The sequence below is a fragment of the Cephus cinctus genome, unplaced genomic scaffold (assembly GCF_000341935.2).
Source record: "Cephus cinctus unplaced genomic scaffold, Ccin1 Ccin1_scaffold0189, whole genome shotgun sequence".
In the NCBI taxonomy this organism is placed as follows: domain Eukaryota; kingdom Metazoa; phylum Arthropoda; class Insecta; order Hymenoptera; family Cephidae; genus Cephus; species Cephus cinctus.
The window spans coordinates 818,827-839,848 of record NW_014332911.1 but is presented as its reverse complement, the minus strand read 5'-3'; the positions used below and the strand labels follow the sequence as shown (position 1 = coordinate 839,848).

The 21,022-nt window shown below is 41.9% G+C and overlaps 2 protein-coding genes across 13 annotated transcripts in view; both read left to right on the top strand.

The window, feature by feature from the left end:
• Positions 1-8,328, top strand: part of LOC107264621 (synaptogenesis protein syg-2) — a 136,479-nt gene extending 128,151 nt beyond the window's left edge. For 9 of the 12 annotated variants that reach the window (XM_025081882.1, XM_025081883.1, XM_025081880.1 and 6 more), the window contains 3 exons: positions 1,252-1,385; positions 3,020-3,132; positions 5,885-8,328. In XM_025081882.1, the coding sequence (XP_024937650.1) occupies positions 1,252-1,385; positions 3,020-3,132; positions 5,885-6,212 (575 nt within the window). In that variant the 3' untranslated portion in view covers positions 6,213-8,328. Of the gene's footprint in view, positions 1-1,251; positions 1,386-3,019; positions 3,133-3,192; positions 3,267-5,884 lie in introns of all 12 variants that reach the window. The other 3 variants (XM_025081889.1, XM_025081888.1, XM_025081890.1) reach the window with 3 other exon arrangements.
• A 103-nt stretch (positions 8,329-8,431) lies between these two features.
• LOC112493905 lies at positions 8,432-14,274 on the top strand. Its single transcript, XM_025081892.1, has 5 exons — positions 8,432-8,502; positions 8,605-8,662; positions 11,212-11,360; positions 13,377-13,475; positions 13,887-14,274. The coding sequence occupies exons 2-5, from the start codon at positions 8,647-8,649 to the stop codon at positions 13,950-13,952; spliced, it is 330 nt and encodes a 109-aa protein (XP_024937660.1). The 5' UTR covers positions 8,432-8,502; positions 8,605-8,646; the 3' UTR covers positions 13,953-14,274.
• The last annotated feature ends 6,748 nt before the right edge of the window (positions 14,275-21,022 follow it).

The window sequence follows — 21,022 nt, the reverse complement described above, 5'->3', positions numbered from 1 at the left end:
TCTTCCTACTTTTAGGGGGAATTTATCGCAGTGCGATGAACAGGCAGCGTGCCGGCAGCCACCAAACCAGCAACCGCGTCCCTGGCTGCCTCCCTCGTTGTCCCACGCAGAAGATGCAATTTCATCCCGCCAGGACAGTTTCCTGACTCGAATAATTACTCGAGATGGCTTTTCTCTTTTTCTCCTCGCTCTCCCTTTCTCTCTCTTCCTTCCTTCCGCACTATCCTTTGTCACCCCTGGACCCTTCCTCAGCCTTGTTTATCGGATGGGACGGTTTACGCCCTGCAGCCGTCATTACGTAATAGGCTCTAAACTTTCAGGGCATTAAGCTTCCCTAGTCGTGTTTCCGGCAATTCCTTTATGACTCCAATTGTAGATTAAAGTTCCTCCCACAAAGGTCACGCGTACGCATTCGGTATGAACGTGCCAGATCTCAATTGTGCACCAATGAATTATTGCTCCTGTTGAATCTGGATGATCCGTATCACTTATCGATTTTTACATCAGACAGAAGCAACGTGGTCCCGTGTCCTGATACGGGTGGATACTCGGGTTCCCGGGAATTGCAGTAGTTAGTGGCGAAGCAAAAGCGAAAAAGGGTTGCAGTAGCTAAAGGGGAAAAAATTGAGGACTTCTTGGGAAATTGACGAAGTGTGAGAAATAAGCGGTGAGTCTGGCGCAAATGTGCGTGCGGGCATGGGGCGAAGCAGGTGTCGCGGTGGCGAACGCGCAAAGGTAGCAATTATGAACGGCGATTAAAAATAGCCTTGGGGTTTGAGCGTAATTAAGGAAATGGCCTGAATAACGAGTAGCAGCGACCTGAGCGTGAGGAAAGTCACAGGGGTTTGTCGTGTGCGGTGAGGAAACAGTGTATTAATATATATATATATATAGACGTATATCTATATAGGGAATTCGGAATAGCGAGAGAAATAAAGAGCAGTAAAATCGTATCCGGTATTTCAGCAGCAGGAAGTAAATTTGAGATACGTATATTCGCCTATAACCATCCCTCCGTCTAACTCCTAGAGAGCATCTCCAGCTGTGGATGGAGATAAATCCCAGTAGATCTTCCTCTCCAATTGAAAATTCGTAAAATCCTCAGTAACCGCTTCCAACACCATCACGATTTTTCCCTTAACGCCGTAAAATCCTCTCCTCTCTCGGTGTTACGTCACGAGGACTTTTCAAATCGTAAAATCTCGCTGACGAATACGCGTCTACGTTTTTACGTGTGGTTCGCTGTTGCAGCGCCCCCTGACCATGATCCTGAAATCACAGGCAAGGAGAAGATCTACGCCAGCGGTGACATCGTGGACTTTAATTGTACCAGTGGAAAATCCTACCCGCCAGCCAAACTCGAGTGGTATATCAATGGGGAAAAGGTGAGTTTTTTCATTTCAGTCCAATTGTCCAGACTGCAGCGCCATTAACGGGACAGAGGTTAAAGCGATCCCGTGAAACCTCTAAAGAGAGGAGACATTGTCAGAAGGTTCAGAGGCTTTGGCATTAACGAAGCTCGTTTTTATTTTCATTTGGAAAATCGTTATCGCGTCTATCCATTCTTTCTTTTTATTGTGAATCTTGAGAAGATACTCAATTTAATATGATTGTACGTAGAGGCACGGTAAATACGTGAGGCTCCAATCGTTAGGGCTAATCGAAAGTTGAATTGACTTCACGAACGATTACGCCGTCGACGAAATTCTTTTCGGCTAATTTCGCGAGTTCAGATCACCAAGTCGGATAGGATCTCTGAGTTTTAACCGTGCTGGAGAAATTTTCTCGATAAATTTCGACCCCGGCCTGCCGATTATCCCGCTTGCACCTTTATTTTAAAACTTTCCCGTTATCTTTCGCGGCTTCTCACACCGCGATACCCTGGAACACAGCTACTCTGCTGTCTTTCTTTTTCTTTGCCTTTCTTTTTTTTTTTACAATTTTCTTTCCTTTCATATCTTTCCTTTTGGAAGACTTTGAAAACCAGTCGTGTCGAAATTCCTTTGAAATTTATAAACCGAATTACTCGTCATCGTTACTGACAATCGCATTGTATGCGACCAGTGACGTGTTGCGCGATATAATAGAAAAGTCAGAATTTCACAAAGAATTCTGCCCTATCGAACCACGTGACAACTGGTAAACAATATTTTTCAATATCCTTTGAGGTCCATATTGAATCGCGATATCTTATTTTTACAAATTTACACAAGATCTTGCGCCTTCTTGATATTCCTTCCATCTTAATATTTCTTTCATCGTAAAACCGTGAGAATTGAACTAAATAAAAAATTTAGATAAAACACTTATCCACTGACAATCCTCGACCTCATTTGCTACTTGCTATCCTTATCTTATTCGTGTTTACGTAAGGGTCGTTCAGGCAGCCCTTATTATCTTGTTATCCGTCACACTATTGTTCTAGAAATAGACGGAAATAGTGCATGGTTACTCAGGGGTTGACAAATGCACAGTCTGAGTGTAATATATATTTATTAGTTGTTGAAGCATTTCTCAGCTTGGTTATTCGAGTCTCAATAATATCTGCTGGAAAATGGATAAAGCCGTTGGGGTAGATACAATCAGGAATAGCTTAAGTAGATACCACGGTAAGACCGTGAGTGATGGCGAAGACCAGAAAAGGAAGATCAAGAGTTTGAGACTTTTCGAGGACTTGAAAATGATTTAATCTCAGGACTCATTTATCTCCTTAGCTCCCCTTTCGCGCGCGAGTCAGAAAGCCGCCAAAGCGCCGTTTATCGGCTGGCAAAAGACACGCTCGAACGATGCTCGCTCAGCCAGTCACCCATTTGGGCAAAGAACATCGTACCGTTTCAGCCTCTCCTCTCCTCCTTACTTCACTGATCTGGTCTGCCTATACGCTAATCGAATCATAATTTTAAATGCAGATTCTGCACGATTATCGATATATAAAAATAATAAACCGGAAGTAGTGATAATATTTTTCATCCCCCCGATGCACTCTTAACGATCCCTTCGATCAATGATTTTTTTCCAGATCGCTGCAGATTCGGAAATGACCATCGAGCAGCACGACCTGTTTACGTCGATATCAACCTTACGCCTCGAAATTGGTCCGAATCATCTGGTTGATGGAAAAATAAACGTAAGGTAATGTATTAGATACGTGATTGTTCCTTTACGATGTTATTAATAAGTTACGTATTAAAGATGCGACGCCATAGTGGAATTGAATCGACGGAGGCATAAAGCACTGGTCGACGTGCGTGGGACCCAGTTTTCCGGTAAGTCCTTAAACTTTTAATCCATTACGTTTCCCGAATGCAGTTTAATTGAATGGCCCGAAGGTGGCGGATACTATTTGTTCGCATTAGGAAAATGAAGTGGGACCGAGAGCCGCCGTAGGGAGTTTAAGAGAGAAAAAATAGCGGAAGGCGTCGGCCTAATTATTCGTCCGTGCGTTAAGCCCTGTTTAGATTAAATTAGCGATCGGTGACGATAAATCCAATTTTGTCGACGTTTACAACCCCGAAGCGATAATGGGATTATCAATTAACCGTACGGGAGGAAGTCGTTATAATTTATTCGTACCGATTCGCAGCTTGCAATAATAAAGTGCTACTCCCGCGGGATATGCGAAAATAAAAGTATAATGGCAGCGGGAAGGTTCGAAGGGGATAAAATAAAATCAAAAATGAAGCAAGTGCGAAATGATGAGCGCAGCTGCGTATTACACGTTCAGTCAAATTCAAAACTAATAACCCGGGAATGGTGAGAGGTTAGCATAAAAAGTAAAATGCAAAAATTTGTAATGGTTTGAAGCAGGAGTGAATGGGAGAAGTGACTAGGGAAGGTCTGACCGATGTTTGCCTTGCATACGGATCTACCAAGATAGCTGGTAGCGACTGCAGCTGGATGAAAATTCAAATGAAAGCTTTTCCTGTGGAGCGTAATGGACTCTTTGAAAAATTTACGAGTCGATTGATTGGAGGGATGGGATTATTCATTTATCTTAAAATGGGTCTGCTGTGATCGATATAATTCCTGATTGTGAAAATGGAGGGTCGGGGAGCGTGATTAAAAAGTGAGAAAAAATTAAGTGAAAAAGTAAAATGTGGGTCAGCCCGTTGATTGGAATTGAGAAGCGTTGGTGGGCTGTTTGTTGTTATAAATGGTGTGACCCTTCGGTAATTCTAGCTGACTAAGAAAGGTTAATCGGTGTCGAGCGATCGACTAGTCAATTACGTATTGGTAGAAATTGACAGTCAGCCATTATCAATTTTAATCATTTTATTCAGTTAACGGTCTGTACTAGTCTGCTTAGTCTATCTATATCGTGCAGTCTGGTACACTTTTTTTTCTGGGGTCTATTGTATTTTTACTTTTCGCCAAATACAAATGTATATGTGTTTATATAGCTCTTTGCTATTGCCTATAGCCTCCTTATTTGCAAGTCCATTTTTCTGCTCGTTTTCTCTCTCTCTCTCTCTCTCTCTCACTCTCTTCCTTCAACAAGAATTCTAGAAATTAAAACAATAATTTACAGTGGCTTCGGCCTCCCCTTCTCACTTCTTTGGCCTCCGTTAGTTACCGACTAATTGCGACTGAAATTAGCTCGCCTCACGGGAGGCGTTTCTCGCAGCACATAAACAACGTCAGACGATAAGGATATTCTAAAGAATTTTGAGAAAATAGCCCTTCGATCGACCCTTCGATTCACCCTTCTCGCGCATTCCCAAGCACAGCCTTGGCAAAATATAATAGAAAACTGGAATTAAAGGGAGAAAAATTAAAGGTTTAGAAAACAAAAAATAAGAAAAACTAGGGCATGTATCGAGGTATAAAAGAAAAATTGTAAAAGGTCAGGCTCGACAAGGCGAAGGAGAGAGGCTAATAGGATCGAGAAAAAGAGAAATTCAAACCGGAAGAGGCTGCGGAACGACTCGTAGAAATTGCTCTTAACGATCTTCGATTTTCTCGTTAGTCGATTCGCCGAAGAGACCGTCCCGTTGCGGCCGCTTCTCGCATTAGCTACCACGTTCCTTCCTTTCTCCTTTCTCTTCTTCTTCTTCATTTCCCCTTCCCCTTGCTACTCCTTCCTCTGCACATTCCCCCGTCCTCGTTTCCGTCTACCCATTTCTTCTCTTTAAAACGATTTTGCTTCTCTTAACTCTCGCTCAGCATCGCCATTCAAGGATCGAACATCTAACATCACGTAACCAAGAATTACTGGATAATCGTTTTCAGGGGGGGGGAGTGGGGGGCAGAAGAAAAAGAAAGTCCCCCCCCTCCCCACCTATCCTCATCCTCATACAATCCTCTGAGAATTCACCTTACTCATTTCTCAATCCTCATCTTCCATTTCACAATTCCTGAAAGTTAACCTAACCTACCCCTTTATCAATAATAACCACGGTACACTGTATTAATACACGTAATACCACCGCGATCGTTACTCCCACGTGGTACACGCAGCCAAGTAGCCAAGTAGCCACTCGCGCAGGCACGTATTACGCGCACACAATCGAAAAGAGAAGATGATTGAAGTCCTGATGCTTTCGGTTGATTAACAAAGTGGCCACGATCTTTAGGGAGATATTTAGTAGACGGTGCGTTTTAATCCCCCAGGCAGGAGGTAGCTAGTACTAAATATACGTATAGGTGCAGGGGTGGTTTTCAAAGGCAGGGGTTGGCTCATGGAGAACCCTCCCAGAGAAAATACGTAAACTTGTCCCTATAAAAATACAAAACTCCTCCGACTCCCATAGCCCTCCCCTCGGCCCCGCTGACTCATTTTCATTTCGATCTTACACAACATTCTCATGAAACCTCCGTGCACAAACTGACGCAGTAGCGGTAAACCTCAGCTTTTACGAGACTCACTTTCACTTTTTGCTTTCAGTTCAAGGTCTCGCGAGTCTTTCCGGCCCTTCTCTACTGACAATAGTGGCGAATCTCCTTCTACGGCGATTACTCGTCGTAGCTTAGAATTAGGACGATTCTCTCGTCGATGGGGGATGGACTCACCCTCTAAGACCGGGGGCAGCCTGGGAGAGCCTCAACGACGCTCGACCGATGGGACGTATACTGGAGGAGAGACGAAGATAGAAGATGGAAGACGTTTCGTGACAAAAGACAATCATGGCTTGGCATTATCGAGCGGAGCCAATAAACAATGGAAAACCAAAAATGAAATCGCTGATAAGGAATCAAAGACAGTCGGTTTATAACAATTGTTATTGTACAGAAGAAGTATGTGTGCGCTTGAATGATTTTTGTTATTGTCGATAGCGTAATCGATCGGTTACGCGATCGTGTTTCCGATATACGTTAATGAATATTGATTGGTAATATCGATAATCGACTCGTCGTGTGCTAAAGGTTAGAAGGTTACACGTAGATAGTCAATTGTGCAAGAAGCCCTTTAGGCGGTCACAGGGGATGTAAAAGTGAGAATGCGCCACGTGTCTTCTTGTCCCCTGTGATAATTTCCGCTTGTGGAACCACGGTGGTACAGAGTGATAGACTTAAGAGAAAAAAAGAGTTGGAGCTATGACGTTGTATAAAAGAGAGAGAAAGAGGGAAGAGCGAAAGTAAGAAAGCGACAGAAGAATCGTTAATCATAAATAATCGAATGACGATCGCCGGAAGAACGATCCCCTCGACACTAAGGGGGATAAGGCAGCTTCCGTTCTAATTATAAGTTATAATTAGTACGTGTGATTAATAAGAACCCGCAAAACTTAGCAGTCTCTTTAATGGCAATTGACATATCTCGTAAAGTGGATCCCCTTTTGCACAGCATCCCTTAATTCCCGGCCGGCCTATCGATGTAACAGATTCATCAGCCCGGCAGCTATCGGCGTTAATAAATCCCCTGCAACCCTTCGATCCTCACGCCTACAGTTATCGTTATCGACTTCCTTCGTGTTGCTGTAGGACAAGTCCTATATCTGCTATGATCCCCTCTTCGTATGGTCCTTCCCGTCGCGCCAGCACTCCTCCGTGACATTAATCGAAAAGAAAAAAGCAGCAACTATCGCTTAAACGTATAAGAGTTTCCTCGGAATGGCAAATCAGGTCGTTTTAGGGAATAAAGTTTGACTAGGATTACGCGAAATTCGCAAAGCGCCCGTTCTTACGTTCTTGAGGACGTAAGCGAGAAAATTGCAACGTTTTGGAATTATCATGCAAATGATACCTGTGGCTGCGGGAAACCGGTTGGCTGCTCGAGTCAAACCAGGGGTGGTGTGCAGGGGGGGGGGATGGCGGAAACAGGAAGTCTCCTTAATGTAGGTAATTAAAGTCAGCGCACACGTGCGCACGACCTGACAAAAGGAATATAATCGCACTCGCGTACCTGGATAGTGCCGCGAGAATAGCGTGGGGTTGCTTCGTAAAGCCACCCCGTCGAGCGAGGGTGGCGACGCCGATGCTCCGTCGAGTCTCTGCTCTTTCCGCTCTCTCGAATGCTTTCGGAGAAGAAGAAAGAGACGGGCGCTGAAGGAGTAAGAGAATAAAAAATAGAGAAAATAAAAAGTGTGAAACTCGCCACGTTCTCCCGTCAACCTTATCGGTGCTTGTTCAAACGCAATTCAGAGAAGCGAGAGAATTTCTCTATTCGACAGGTGGGATGGAAATTGTCGTTTCTGCGAATTACAGGGGTTGTTTCAATTCGATGCTCGAGACACACAGTGACTTTCGATTGGCGCTGTGGGGCTGTGGATCGGGAAGCGTTCAAATCTGTTGGGGTCGTTTATGGACTAGGGGATGATTAGGTAAATACGAAGAGCGGACGTCTGGAATGTTGCATAATGGTTCAGTGATATCGAGGGATTACGTTACGCAATTGACATACACATGGATGAGGAGGAGCGAAAGTACAGTCGACGATAAAACCATAATATAAGAAAGATACTCAGTCGTCGGTCGTCAGTGTTAACCCTCAGTTGTATCGAGCTTCTAATTCATGTAAATATATCTATATATAATCATAGGCGTTCATGAATATATATAGGTATATGCGGAAATAAATAAAGTATATATGTATTATATATACACACATATCCCAATGTTTCGAGACGCCACGAGTCACTGGGGCAAATTTCTTAGGGGCGCTCGGGAGGGTTCGAAGACATCGAAAGGGGTTAGTCGAAGATTCACCAGGGGTTTGTATAGACGAGGAATTTGAAATCCTCGTAAGCCGAGCGATAAAGTTTACCCCCGTGCGTCAACGGATCCTCGAATACCTATTGTCTATCAATGAATGATTATGTACTTATATATGTGTATGGCCTAATGTATATATTTCGCAAATTTAGTAATAAAATCATATTTCATTAACGAGATGAATTATTTTTTCTTTCTTGCGAAAGAATAAAGTTGCAGATTTAATGCCTGATCGAGACTTTCTTCATCCCTCTCACGTTTTCACGTGTACAGCTGATGACAAAATTGACGACGGCGTCGAGATAACCGGAAGTGACAGAATGGACGTTACTTGGACCACGTAAGTCCCATGTGAATATCCTGGACATATGTGTACTTCCCCAGTTGGGTTCCCTTATGAAATTGGCAGAGAATTTTTGTTTCGAGGTAAATTTTCTTTTTCGTTTACTGCAGTGTGGATGAACCAGCGATTTTAACCACAGCCGGGCGAAGGGGATGAAATTATTTGAAGGTATGTATATGAATTTCAAGTAATGGCATAACGACGTTCAGAGAAATCTCGGTAATTCCATTGCAGTAAAATTGCGAGGGTTGTTGGCTGGGGGTAGTAGCCCGCGAATCCAATACAATACGGATTCAGTAGGTAGTCAATCCTCCGGCCGGAAGGCGATTAATGCTAATGGTCGACGGAAAACGTGGAGCCACCCCTTTGAATATGTATTGAGGCATATTTTAGTGTTGAGAATGTTCTCATAAATGTTAGCTCGCTACTTGCTAACTGGTTACTGATATAACCATTGGGATCCTAATAGGCCAGTAGTACCCGTACCCAATGGCGAGCTGACTTCAGTTACGGAGCTTACTTATACGTGCAGTAAACATCATGGGTACGTAATATCAGTAGTAAGGGTAATAGGAGTTCAGACAGGGATTATGCTTGGGGTAGGGTTGCAGAAGAAAAATGTGGAGTCCGAAGGGTAGAGTTGTGAATGGGATATCGCATCGCTCAGAACCAGAACGTAAAATGCATTTTACGATGCAGTCTAGCTTGATGCAATTGTTCTGACGTCACGCCGATATACGGCGTATTGCCTCGCTGCTGCTTTTCAACCCTCTCGGTCGCCTGCAATCCCCTCTTTTGTCCAAGAAAAATAGATATCAGAGAATATTCCACGGGGCTTCGACTCTGGAAGTGAAGACCAGCTGGTTACTTCCGGGCGCGGAATTTTCAAGAGCCGAACCTCACGATTCGATTTAACACATACTTGGCTGTAGCGAAGCATTTTATTTAGTCGAAATTCTGGCTCAGGCTTCTGGTGCTTATCAAAGCAGACATTTTACATGTATCAGAACAAGATATACCAACAGTCGGGAGTAACCGGAAACAAGGGGTGATTGACAGGCTAAAGGAAATTACTGAATGAGTATGGAGTGGACAGCTGTTATATAGGATCGATATTGGGGCGGATGGAGAACGTGTATTATGATCCAGTATGCTCTCGTTAAATCTGATAATTTAGGTAAATTTGCATAAAAATTAGCGTGTCAGATAGTATTCCCAGCGTATCAATTTTGCAGGATTCATTTTCCGAAAGGGTTGAGAATTTTCGAAAATCCCCGCGCGTCGATACGTGCCGCCAGCTTGTCAAACGTCCTCTCACAATAGTGCGGTTGTGTGGCTGTGGGTGTGTGACCACCCCATCACGTACGGGATGCACGAGAGCGACACTTGGCCACTCGCAGATCATCCTGCTGTATCGCATTTTGTCCCGGTCCTACTGGTCGGCTCTACGTCATTCCTAGTGGACTGTCATCCCCCCTTGCTGTCCCTCAAAACCACCCCTGGCGTCCGACGCTCCGAGAGCAAATGCGGTCACATAATCAGCACTATTGACGCCATTACGCCGGCGGTTCTCTCCTAAATGCATCTCGTCACTCCCGTCCGTTCCATTCCGTATATCCGTATATCCGTCGACGTAAACCCGGGCACGTATCCACCTCTGCATCACGTATTCACATGTTTTTACACATTTATAAGGCACATATACAACTCCAAAATCTCTCTATAATTACCAAAAAGGTTTTAAATTTCTGAGGGAGTTAACCCTGCTTGAATTTTAAGATGAGATGCCAAATAATCACATGTCAAAGGGTCGAAGGGCATTTTGGTGAAAGTATTGACTTTTCTTGTAGACTTTCTTTTTATACTGTACTGTAAAGCTCTTCTCTCCTCCCTTCCCACTCGTGCTGATATACTTTTTCGTTCGCTTTCGAAATTACTTCCCCACCACTTTTGGGTCCTACGCCCGAGTCCTTTTTAGACTGAATATTTCTTAGTCCTTTTCCAACTGCAGTCGGGTAGATAATGACTCACGGATGCAGTAAAAGTTATGAGGGTTAACGCGAAGTGCGTCAGGGTGAAGCAGCCAAGAGCTAGTGCAAATATTGATTTTCAATTAGGACATTCGTGACTTCGCGCAATGTCCCATCCCTAAGCTTCCTTATTGTTGCTCCGTTCTGACCCTTCGCCACGCGACTTCCGGCAGCCTTGGCATAAAATAAAATACAATCTCAAGGTTCATCTCGATGCAACACGGACTATTATCGATTTTGGTGACTATTACAACAGCCTCTCGACCTTAGCTCCTTCAAACAACCTCAAGGAGCCCAGCTTCTTTTCCAGATGACTGACTAGCGAAGATGCTGAAAACGTTATCGTACCCCCCGATAAGAACTTCAAAGATTACGCGTCTGACTGTGTACTTGCATCCAGGAAGATGAGCCCTTCGCTCTTCAAATCCCTTCTTATGGGATTTTTACCATAGCGATAGCTGCTCTTCACTTTGGATAGGTGTCCAATGAATTTCCTGAAGCTCGAAGGCTGGAAGGATGTGGATTACACGTTAATAACTTTCCTGGTAAATTTGCATTGGGGAACGTCGAGAGTCACGATCGGCGGATAGCATGCGATAGATCGATACCGTGAGCCCCGCATATAGAAATCTATCGATACTCGTCGATAGCTGCAGTATTGATCAGAGATATTCCAGGGATTTCTAGTTCTAGAAAAAATAGGATTCCCTACTATGGAAGCTGGTAGAGCAAAAGAGCGACGTAAGAACAGAGCACGAAAACGGCAAGTGTTGCAGCTGCAGTTGCTCATCTACATGACGGAGCCAATATCCATGCTGCAAGCACAATTGTATCAGGTACGTAACTGCCTTTGATAATCTCTCACCTGATATTTTTCTACAATGCCAAAAGAATACCCATGCCTTTGTCAAAGTGAAATGACAAAGTGACAATTTACGTATGAACCTGGAAGTATGACTGATTCAGCCATGAATTAATAGAGTGTTCGTTTCTCTTCCGGAAAATACCAAGGGGTGTAAATGACATTCGACAAGATCTTTATTGATTGGATGAATTCTCAAGAGAATGAGACGCGCCTTCTGTAAGTACTCGTGTATACACAAATTTACCTACCTGTCTGCATATTTACTTCGTATGCCCTTAATGATTTAACGATATATCATAACGTGCCCGATACAAACTTTCTGTTCGTTCAAACGGCACGTGTTATTTATACAGAACACGTATACAGCTAATGTTCAGAAACTATGAAAACAGAAATTAAAATCGTACTGCCCATAGCAGCCTGAGTATAATTTGTCGGTTAGCATCAGCGATTAAATCGCGACTCTCATTTTTCTTTGATATACTCAAGACACACGACAGTCCCCCCAGGGAGAGTCCTGTGTAATTAAAAGATTGAGATCGGAAACCATAATAATTATCCATCTAGCGATTGTCATTGGTTAAGGGTTGGATGACACTGTGCACCCTCTCTCTCACACAGTCACCCTTGCTGGATACCATGCGTGCCTAATAGGAAAATTGCATGACTAGAGCCATAGCAGTTTCGCATCGAACCGGCTACTATACTCGCTATCCACTGTGGAGTCACAAAAGCAGGAGCAGTCGGTATCGATGGTATCGACGGTATCGACGTCGTGTAATCCGTTTCAGGAAAAAGGATACATCTATTGTTTTATCCATACATCCAAAAGAATAATATCAGAAACGCATTAGAAACTGAGTAGCTTCCTCGAATCCAACAGAAATCCGACGTCTCTTTGGCCTGGTAATAATTACAAGAGGATGCAGGATGATTACGCTTATAGGGAATAAAGGAGGAACAGAGAATAGAAAAAATGTGTAACCTGAACTACTACGGTTGGGATGAATGAATGAGGGGGAATAGAATGAAAAAGAAAAAAAAGAGAGCAGGAGAATGCTCTCTGCTCTCCCTTCATTGTGTCTCGATATATTCCGTCAGGCCGTAGACTACAGAAGCATTTCAATCCTGCTAAAGGGACACGATGTAACTATTGAAACGCAGTGAACGCGCATTGGAGGGAAAGGAGGGGGAGGGAGGGTTGAAGACGACGGTCGAGATGTGTTACGCGAGAAACGAATGGGGGTTGGCGGGAGGGGGAGAGGGTGGAGGAATTGAAAAAGGGGTTAATGCAGAAGCCTCGAGTGCCACACAAGCACCATTTCCTTCCTTAACTTCTACCCTTGCCAGTAAGAGATTCTCCTCGGTCCTTCCTCCTTCCTTGTAATCCTGAGAATACCCAGACTCAAGTCGAGGAGGGATATTCCCCCGCTTAACAATCTAGTAACGCAGCAAAAGATCGATCCTTCGAAATCTCTCTACGCCCATGATATAAAAGCCGCGTGGATTTGTATGGATCGAAATAAGATCGGGAGGGACAAACAGCTTTCAGGAACTTGTCGGATGCCGTGTTGATCCTCCAAATGTCGTCTTCTTGTGACATGAGATACGTTTCAGCTGATAGCTTCACTGGTCACGTTATCGTGATGCATGATTATTCTGTGGGTGAAGTTCGAATCGGGCGATAATCAATTGTTAAAAAATTGAAAATATCTTAAAGTGTTTACGTAAGTTGAAACAGTTTTTTTTTTTTCTTTCTTTCCTTTGCTAGTCAAGACTCTCTTGTTCCAGTAAATTTGAAGTTCCATAGTGGAGTGCTCGAGAGTACAAAGGTCCTTGAGGAAGTCAAAGACTGGAAAGCTACTGCTGCTGGTGCTTCTTATCCCTGACACGTGGTTCTCGCTCCCCTTTATCCCGAAAAACCTTTGCCCATGAATATTCTTTTGAAAATTGTTAAGGACTCTGTCAGAATGTACTTCTTTTGTAGCTCGAGAAGCTTCCTCTTACGATGGAGTCCAGAGGGCCAACAACCACAACACGTTCAACGGCAGAGAGGAAACAGGATTGGAATTCCTATGTGGACCGGGTAAATTTATTTCAGATAGATTCAAATTCTGTTTTTGCTCTCTTTTCAGTTCCACTGAAATATATTTGAAAAATTTTGGAAACAGCAGCAGCTAATCATTTTCCCCATAAAAAATCCTCGTTCTATTTCTTCAATAGCAGTCATTGGTTCTAACGAAAATCTCTTATCGATAACACTGCTTCCAATAATTATGGCATGTTTCATATTTGTATTTGGGATTTGGAGTATTCCTATAGTTGCAGACGTAATATCCTTAGGAGCCTTACGCAATTTATTTATTATCCCTAGTACATAGTTATAATTTGCTACTAAAATGTAATTTGTAAAAATCAACTAATAGAAATAAACATAAACAAACTTTGTACAAGCATCCATCTCATTATTCAGTGTAATATTTTATTACATTTCTAGAAAGAGGTAGAAAGAGATATGCTATCACACCTCGGAACCCTGAAGCTAAAGGATTTAACACTTTAGGCCAACTTTGAAGGCAGGTAAGGATTGACTGCTTTTAGCAATAGACCAGATAAGGACACAGGAGCGAGAAATAAACGTTTCCTCCTTTTTCCATACATTCACCGGGAATTTCTCCCGTGCTTTATCTCCTGTTCATCCTCATGCACGTCTGCTCACACGTTTTCCTGTACATTTTCCTGGACATGGGAGGAATTCCTCGCCGTGATATTTGAAGCAGAGATGTCCCATGGTTCTGTGTTTGGCAGTTTTTGTCCAGTCATAAAGTGACAGCGCAGTCAGAGATAAGTAGGGAGATGCATAACGCTACGGTTTTAGGCGATAATAAAATCATGGTGCTACTGAACTACATAAGAACTATTAATAAGCCTATTGTTGAAACGTTTTTAAGACATATTTAAGAAAGTGCGGTGCCAACTTGACACCCATGTCGCATCTCAATTTTTACTAAATATTATTGGATTTTGATTTACTTTCAAAATTTATTCAAAATATACAATCGAGCCTAAACCAAAATCTCGCAGGACATATGGAGTAGAAAAAAATTGAATTGAAGTTGTAGAAAATCGAAAATAAATTCATAAAATTAAAATAATTAATTAAATCAATAAAGTGAAATATTAACACTTAGAAATCGGAAATTCTTGCCAAGCATATTTAGAAGTACTGGAAGATGCCCAAAATTGTGTGCGCGCAAATTCGTCACGCAGGACTCGGTGAATGGCAGCAAGCGGATGGTGGGGGGAGCACTTGAGGCAGCGCGCGGACTCGGAGCGCTCATTCTTCCTCGAGCCGGTCTCCTATACTGGTCTCTTGGAAGCACCTCTCTTATCCTTTTCCAACCTTCTTCTTTTTCTATATTTATTTCTTCTTTACTTCCTTACTTCTTTATCTTTCATTCTTCACTTTCTTACTTATTATCTCCTTCCTCATTTCTTTTCCACTTTTATAACTCTATTCCTTACTTTTCTACTTCTTTACTTCTTCATTTCTATATTCATTTTTTTCTTATTATCTTATTCTCACTTCTTTATTTCTATATCCATTTGCAACCTTCTTCTTCTTCTTTAATTATTTCTTCTTTAGTTCCTTATTTCTTTATATTTCATTCTTTACTTTCTCACTTATCTCTTTCCTTGTTTCTTCTCTATTTTTATAACTCTATTCCTTACTTTTCTACTTTTTAACTTCTTTATTCCTATCTTCCCTTCTGTCTTCTCGTTCGCTTATTCTTCCTCGAGCCAGTCTCCTATACTGGTATCTTGGAAACACCCCTCATATCGATTTTCAACCTTTTTCTTTTTCTATATTTATTTCTTTATCCTTCCTTCCTTATTTTATTACTTATTACTTTCCTTATTTCTTCTCTGCTTTTATAACTCTATTCCTTATTTTTCTACGTTTTGACTTTTTTATTTTTATCTTCCCTTCTGTCTTCTCGTTTCACTCTGTTCCCTCTCACTTTACATTGTGTTTGTCTTACTTTTCCTATTCTCTTGGTCGGGTCGAGCATATTAATTCAAGTAGTCATATAAGAGTAGTCACCCTGTTAGTGCAGCTAGACTTAAGACCATGGTGTCGGGGGTTGCCCTTCCGCCTCTTCCGCTGAGCTTGCTCAGTGGTTGGTGGCCCAAGTTGTGGCCGCAACAGGACCTTATGGGTCTCCCGACGGGGGCCTTGAGCCCCCTTAGGGTATCTACGGCCATGGTCTTTCGTGTCGGGTCGAGCATATTAATTCGAGTAGTCATATAAGGGTAGTCACCCTGTTAGTGCAGCTAGACTTAAGACCATGGTGTCGGGGGTTGCCCTTCCGCCTCTTCCGCTGAGCTTGCTCAGTGGTTGGTGGCCCAAGTTGTGGCCGCAACAGGACCTTATGGGTCTCCCGACGGGGGCCTTGAGCCCCCTTAGGGTATCTACGGCCATGGTCTTTCGTATAGTGAATCTAGCCAGGTGTCTAGCTCTCGCGTATTTAGTATCATTTGTTCGCTTTGCTAAAAACGCTCCAACATGTCGTTGACCCTTGGGCACTTGTGTGGGTAGAGACGATCCTATTTGTCCGTGGGGAGGTCGGAGGGGTAGTCCGTTGACTTTGGGTAAAGTCCTATTTGTGCTTGTGCTTGGGGGTCTCCTTCACTTGGGGTAGGTGCGGGTGCTATTGAGTACCTGCTAGTATAAAGTCACCCTCTGTCGGAGACATTTTGCGCGTGGATCGATGGCTAACGGGGCCCGCCGCCGGCGGCGGGCGTGGTTCCTTACGTCTAACCCACTGGGCTCGCCCGTGGGAAGGGACGGAGGTTGTAGCGTTAAATATCGTCCTTCGGGATGTCCTGGCGTGCCCGCAAGGGTACCGCCGGGTGCTACGCCCGCGGTCTTTCGTTGCGGTGAATCTTGACTAGGGGTAGACCTTTCGCGTTTAACTTATCCCTTTTACGTTTAACTTATCTTACCTTTTTCGCATTTAACTTCACTTTACCCCCTTGTGCGTTTTCCTTGTCCCTCGACCCGACTTCCTTCCCTTCCTGAGGTTTTTCCCCCCTAGTCCTGTGCGCGAAAGCCGCAGGACTCGGGGGTTTTCCTCAATAAAAAAACAAAAAAAAAACACAGTCCCCTATGGGGCCTCGGAGGGGTCGTAGCTCCCTTCAGGAGAGGCAGGACCTCACGGAAATGGGCGGGGTGGGGCCCATTTCGCTCCCTTATACTTCCTACTTTCCCGACTTTTTCCACTGTTCTCTTTTCTCGCTCCTCCAGAATAATCTGGTCTTCGTATATACGATTTACGCACTTCTTCTCCTCTTGTTCCCTCAGTCATAAGCATCTCTCTTCTTCATTCTTTCTTTTTAACAATCTTCCTCTTTTCCTCCATTAACATCTTCCCTGTCTGCTGCCACCAAACGTTTCTACTGAATTTTCGAATCTCCTATTTCTTCCTATGTCTCCATCACTCTCCTCCTAGTATATCCTTAAAAACTAAGTTTTTAAAATGTTTTTTGGAAAAAGAAAAATCCAAAGTGGTAGCGCATATTACATACCACACGTGTATTATATTGCACTGATATATTTTAATATCTCTAATGGCATTGACATTACTAATCTTTCGAGGGCTATATATGTATATCTGCACTTTGTATACTGTATCATTATTGCATTTGTCGACTAAATTATCTTTAAACACTTATACACGTTAATATTCTTTTGCTTTTCCATCCTTTTCCTCCTCCTCCTGCCTTATGCTTCGACACCCCTTTCCTGCTATCCTCCTTTTTCTCTATCATTATTTCCATTCCATCTCTGCCATATTATCCATATTCTGACTTCGCTTTTCCTTTGTCAATACAACCTTCTACAACAAAAAATTAATTCTCTTAGTCATTTGCTTAGCCCTATGTTACCCGATATTCTTATTTAGTCTGTACATCCTGCCTTAATATTTATTATCCTGAAAAGCATACAGTTACATAGGCTTTAGTCTATTCTTGAATTTTGAAAATACTCGAAATTGCACCTTTGGGAGGCTCTATCTCGAAAACTGCTATATTATATTTTATAATATATCTTTAATGGTACTGTTATTACAAATCTTTCGCGGGCTATGTACTATGTACTTTGTATGTCTGTGATTTCGTGATTCCGAATTCAATTTAAAAATCCCATCGTCGAAATTTCAATGAGTAAATCTTATTAAAGAATTCGCATTAGTTCGAATTTTCGCCGATAAGAGGGCAGCACCTCCTGGGCATGATATGTGGCGCCATCTCTGAGAGAACGAGTGAACTTTCTCCGATAAAATAATTCCGAATTCAATTTAAAAATCCTATCGTCGAAATTTCAATGAGTAAATCTTATTAAAGAATTCGCATTAGTTCGAATTTTCGACATTTCAACTAATAGCTGCATTTTATATATTATGTACTTTGTATGGCTGTATGTATGTCTGTACTTTGTATACTGTATCATTACTACGTTTGTCGAATATATTATCTTTAAACACTTATACACGTTGATATTCTTTTGCCCAATGCGAATATCCCAGAGTAAGAAAGAGTTCTGTCACTCTCTTACACTCCTCCGTCCTAACAGTATCCTTCTCCTTCCTTATGCTGCGAAACCACTTTTTAGTTGTGCTCCAATTTCCGTTCCAACTCTGCCATATTATCCATATCTTGACTTCGCTTTTCTTTATCAATACTACCTTCTATGATAAACTGATTTCAAGTGTAATTTGAAAATCGCATCGTCGAAACTTCAGTGGGTCAATTTTTATTTAAGAATTCGTATGAGTTCGAATTTTCGCCGATAAGAGGGCAGGACCTCCTGGGCATGATATGTGGCGCCATCTCTGAGAGAAAGAGTGAACTTTCTCCGATAAAATAATTCCGAATTCAATTTAAAAATCCCATCGTCGAAATTTCAATGAGTAAATCTTATTAAAGAATTCGCATTAGTTCGAATTTTCGACATTTCAACTAATAGCTGCATTTTATATATTATGTACTTTGTATGGCTGTATGTATGTCTGTACTTTGTATACTGTATCATTACTACGTTTGTCGAATATATTATCTTTAAACACTTATACACGTTGATATTCTTTTACGTCCTAACAGCATCCTTCTCCTCCCTTATGCTTCGAAACCCCTTTATTAAAGAAGTCGCATTAGTTCGAATTTTCGCCGATAAGAGGGCAGCACCTCCTGGGCATGATATGTGGCGCCATCTCTGAGAGAACGAGTGAACTTTCTCCGATAAAATAATTCCGAATTCAATTTAAAAATCCCATCGTCGAAATTTCAATGAGTAAATCTTATTAAAGATTTCGCATTAGTTCGAATTTTCGCCGATAAGAGGGCAGCACCTCCTGGGCATGATATGTGGCGCCATCTCTGAGAGAAAGAGTGAACTTTCTCCGATAAAATAATTCCGAATTCAATTTAAAAATCCCATCGTCGAAATTTCAATGAGTAAATCTTATTAAAGAATTCGCATTAGTTCGAATTTTCGCCGATAAGAGGGCAGCACCTCCTGGACATGATATGTGGCGCCATCTCTGAGAGAACGAGTGAACTTTCTCCGATAAAATAATTCAAAAAATAATTCGAAAATCAGCTGTATCTCGGAAGAGACCTGGTACAGATCAAATTGCAATAGGGCACTTTGAAAAAATCCCTTTACTTTTTGCAACTTGCAGATGAAATGAAAGTAATGACAGAGAAAATGCAGCATAGCCGTGAAGGGGTGTAGAAGCATAAGGTTGGCGAAGAAGGAGAAGGATGCTGTTAGGACGGAGGAGTAGTGTAAGAGAGAGACAGAACTCATACTTACTCTGGGATATTCGCATAGGGCAAAAGAATATGAACGTGTATAAGTGTTTAAAGATAATTTATTCGACGAACGTAATAATGATACAGTATACAAAGTACAGACATACAAAGTACATAGTGTACAAAGTGCAGCCATACATACAGACATACACATATAGCCCGCGAAAGATTTGTAATAACAGTACCATTAAAGATATATTACATGTATCACTGCAATATAATATACGTAGTTATACGCACTACGACTTTAATTTTTCCTTTTTCCGAAGGACATTTTAAAAACTTAGTTTTTAAGGATATACTAGGAGGAGAGTGATGGAGACATAGGAAGAAATAGGAGATTCGAAAATTCAGTAGAAACGTTTGGTGGCAGCAAACAAGGAAGATGTTAATGAAGAGGAAAAGAGGAAGATTGTTAAAAAGAAAGAATGAAGAAGAGAGATGCTTATGACTGAGGGAACAAGAGGGAGGAAGTAGGGAAGAAATAAATTTGGAAATAGAAAAATGTTGAAAATGTATATGAGGGGTGATTCCAAGAGACCAGTATAGGAGACCGGCTCGAGGAAGAATGAGCGCTCCGAGTCCGCGCGCTGCCTCAAGTGCTCCCCCCACCATCCGCTTGCTGCCATTCACCGAGTCCTGCGCGACGAATTTGCGCGCACACAATTTTGGGCATCTTCCAGTACTTCTAACTATGCTTGGCAAGAATTTCCGATTTCTAAGTGTTAATATTTCACTTTATTGATTTAATTAATTATTTTAATTGTATGAATTTATTTTCGATTTTCTACAACTTCAATTCAATTTTTTTCTACTCCGTATGTCCTGCGATATTTTGGTTTAGGCTCGATTGTATATTTTGAATAAATTTTGAAAGTAAATCTAAATCGAATAGTATTTAGTAAAAATTGAGATGCTACACGGGTGTCAAGTTGGCACCGCACTTTCTTAAATATGCCTGCTATCAAATCGCCTGCTATGAAATGTAACTTCGAAATTCATTTCCTTAGCGATAATACAATCAAATCTAATTATCGTCTAGACGTTTGTGTTAAGAATTAAATCAATTTTTCAAATTTGACATTAAAATGTATTTTCTTTTTTTTTCGAAATATTTTTGTATAGTTTAAAAACTATAATTTTTCCATAAATACCAATTATATCATCGAAGAGGACATAAAAAACCTTTCAAAAAGCGCACCTGAAACGATGCGTTATCACCGCGCGGAACCGTTTAAAAGCACTTGTCCACCTTGTCATTGGCACTGTATATAGCTACTGCATTTGTGGACACTCACATTTTGTAAATACACACACAATCCGCGTATTCGAAATAGCCCAATTTGCAATCGAGCCTTTCCAGTCGTATCCGAATTCTGTATTACCGCCTAAACGTGCAGGTAACAATTAAAAGTAACGACAGAAATGATATCTACTACTGTAACAACTGTGTGTTTGATGGCTGGGATAGCAACGTACGTATGGATGTAAAACATGCGTTGCACGTCTTCTTTCATGTTGAACGGACAAATCATATGGCTCGTGCGATTCGAACGATACGTGAAAGCTGTTTTTGTAGGCTTATTCATTTTGCCCCACTATTCGTAATTTTCGTATACACAGAGAGTTGCATGCATCACCCTAGAAAGTTTTTCTATAGTACCATCGAGTTTTATAGCAAAGCTAAATTTTTGTCATCGTTTCACGTAAATTGTCGAGTCTCCTAAAACAATGAGAATTCTAGCAAGGCCTTAA

Excerpts from the sequence above, each read along its gene's own strand:
- LOC112493905 (XM_025081892.1), top strand. Across the intron at positions 11,361-13,376 it reads TGCAAGCACAATTGTATCAG|CTCGAGAAGCTTCCTCTTAC; the intron begins GTACGTAACTGC and ends CTTCTTTTGTAG. Across the intron at positions 13,476-13,886 it reads GGAATTCCTATGTGGACCGG|AAAGAGGTAGAAAGAGATAT; the intron begins GTAAATTTATTT and ends TTACATTTCTAG.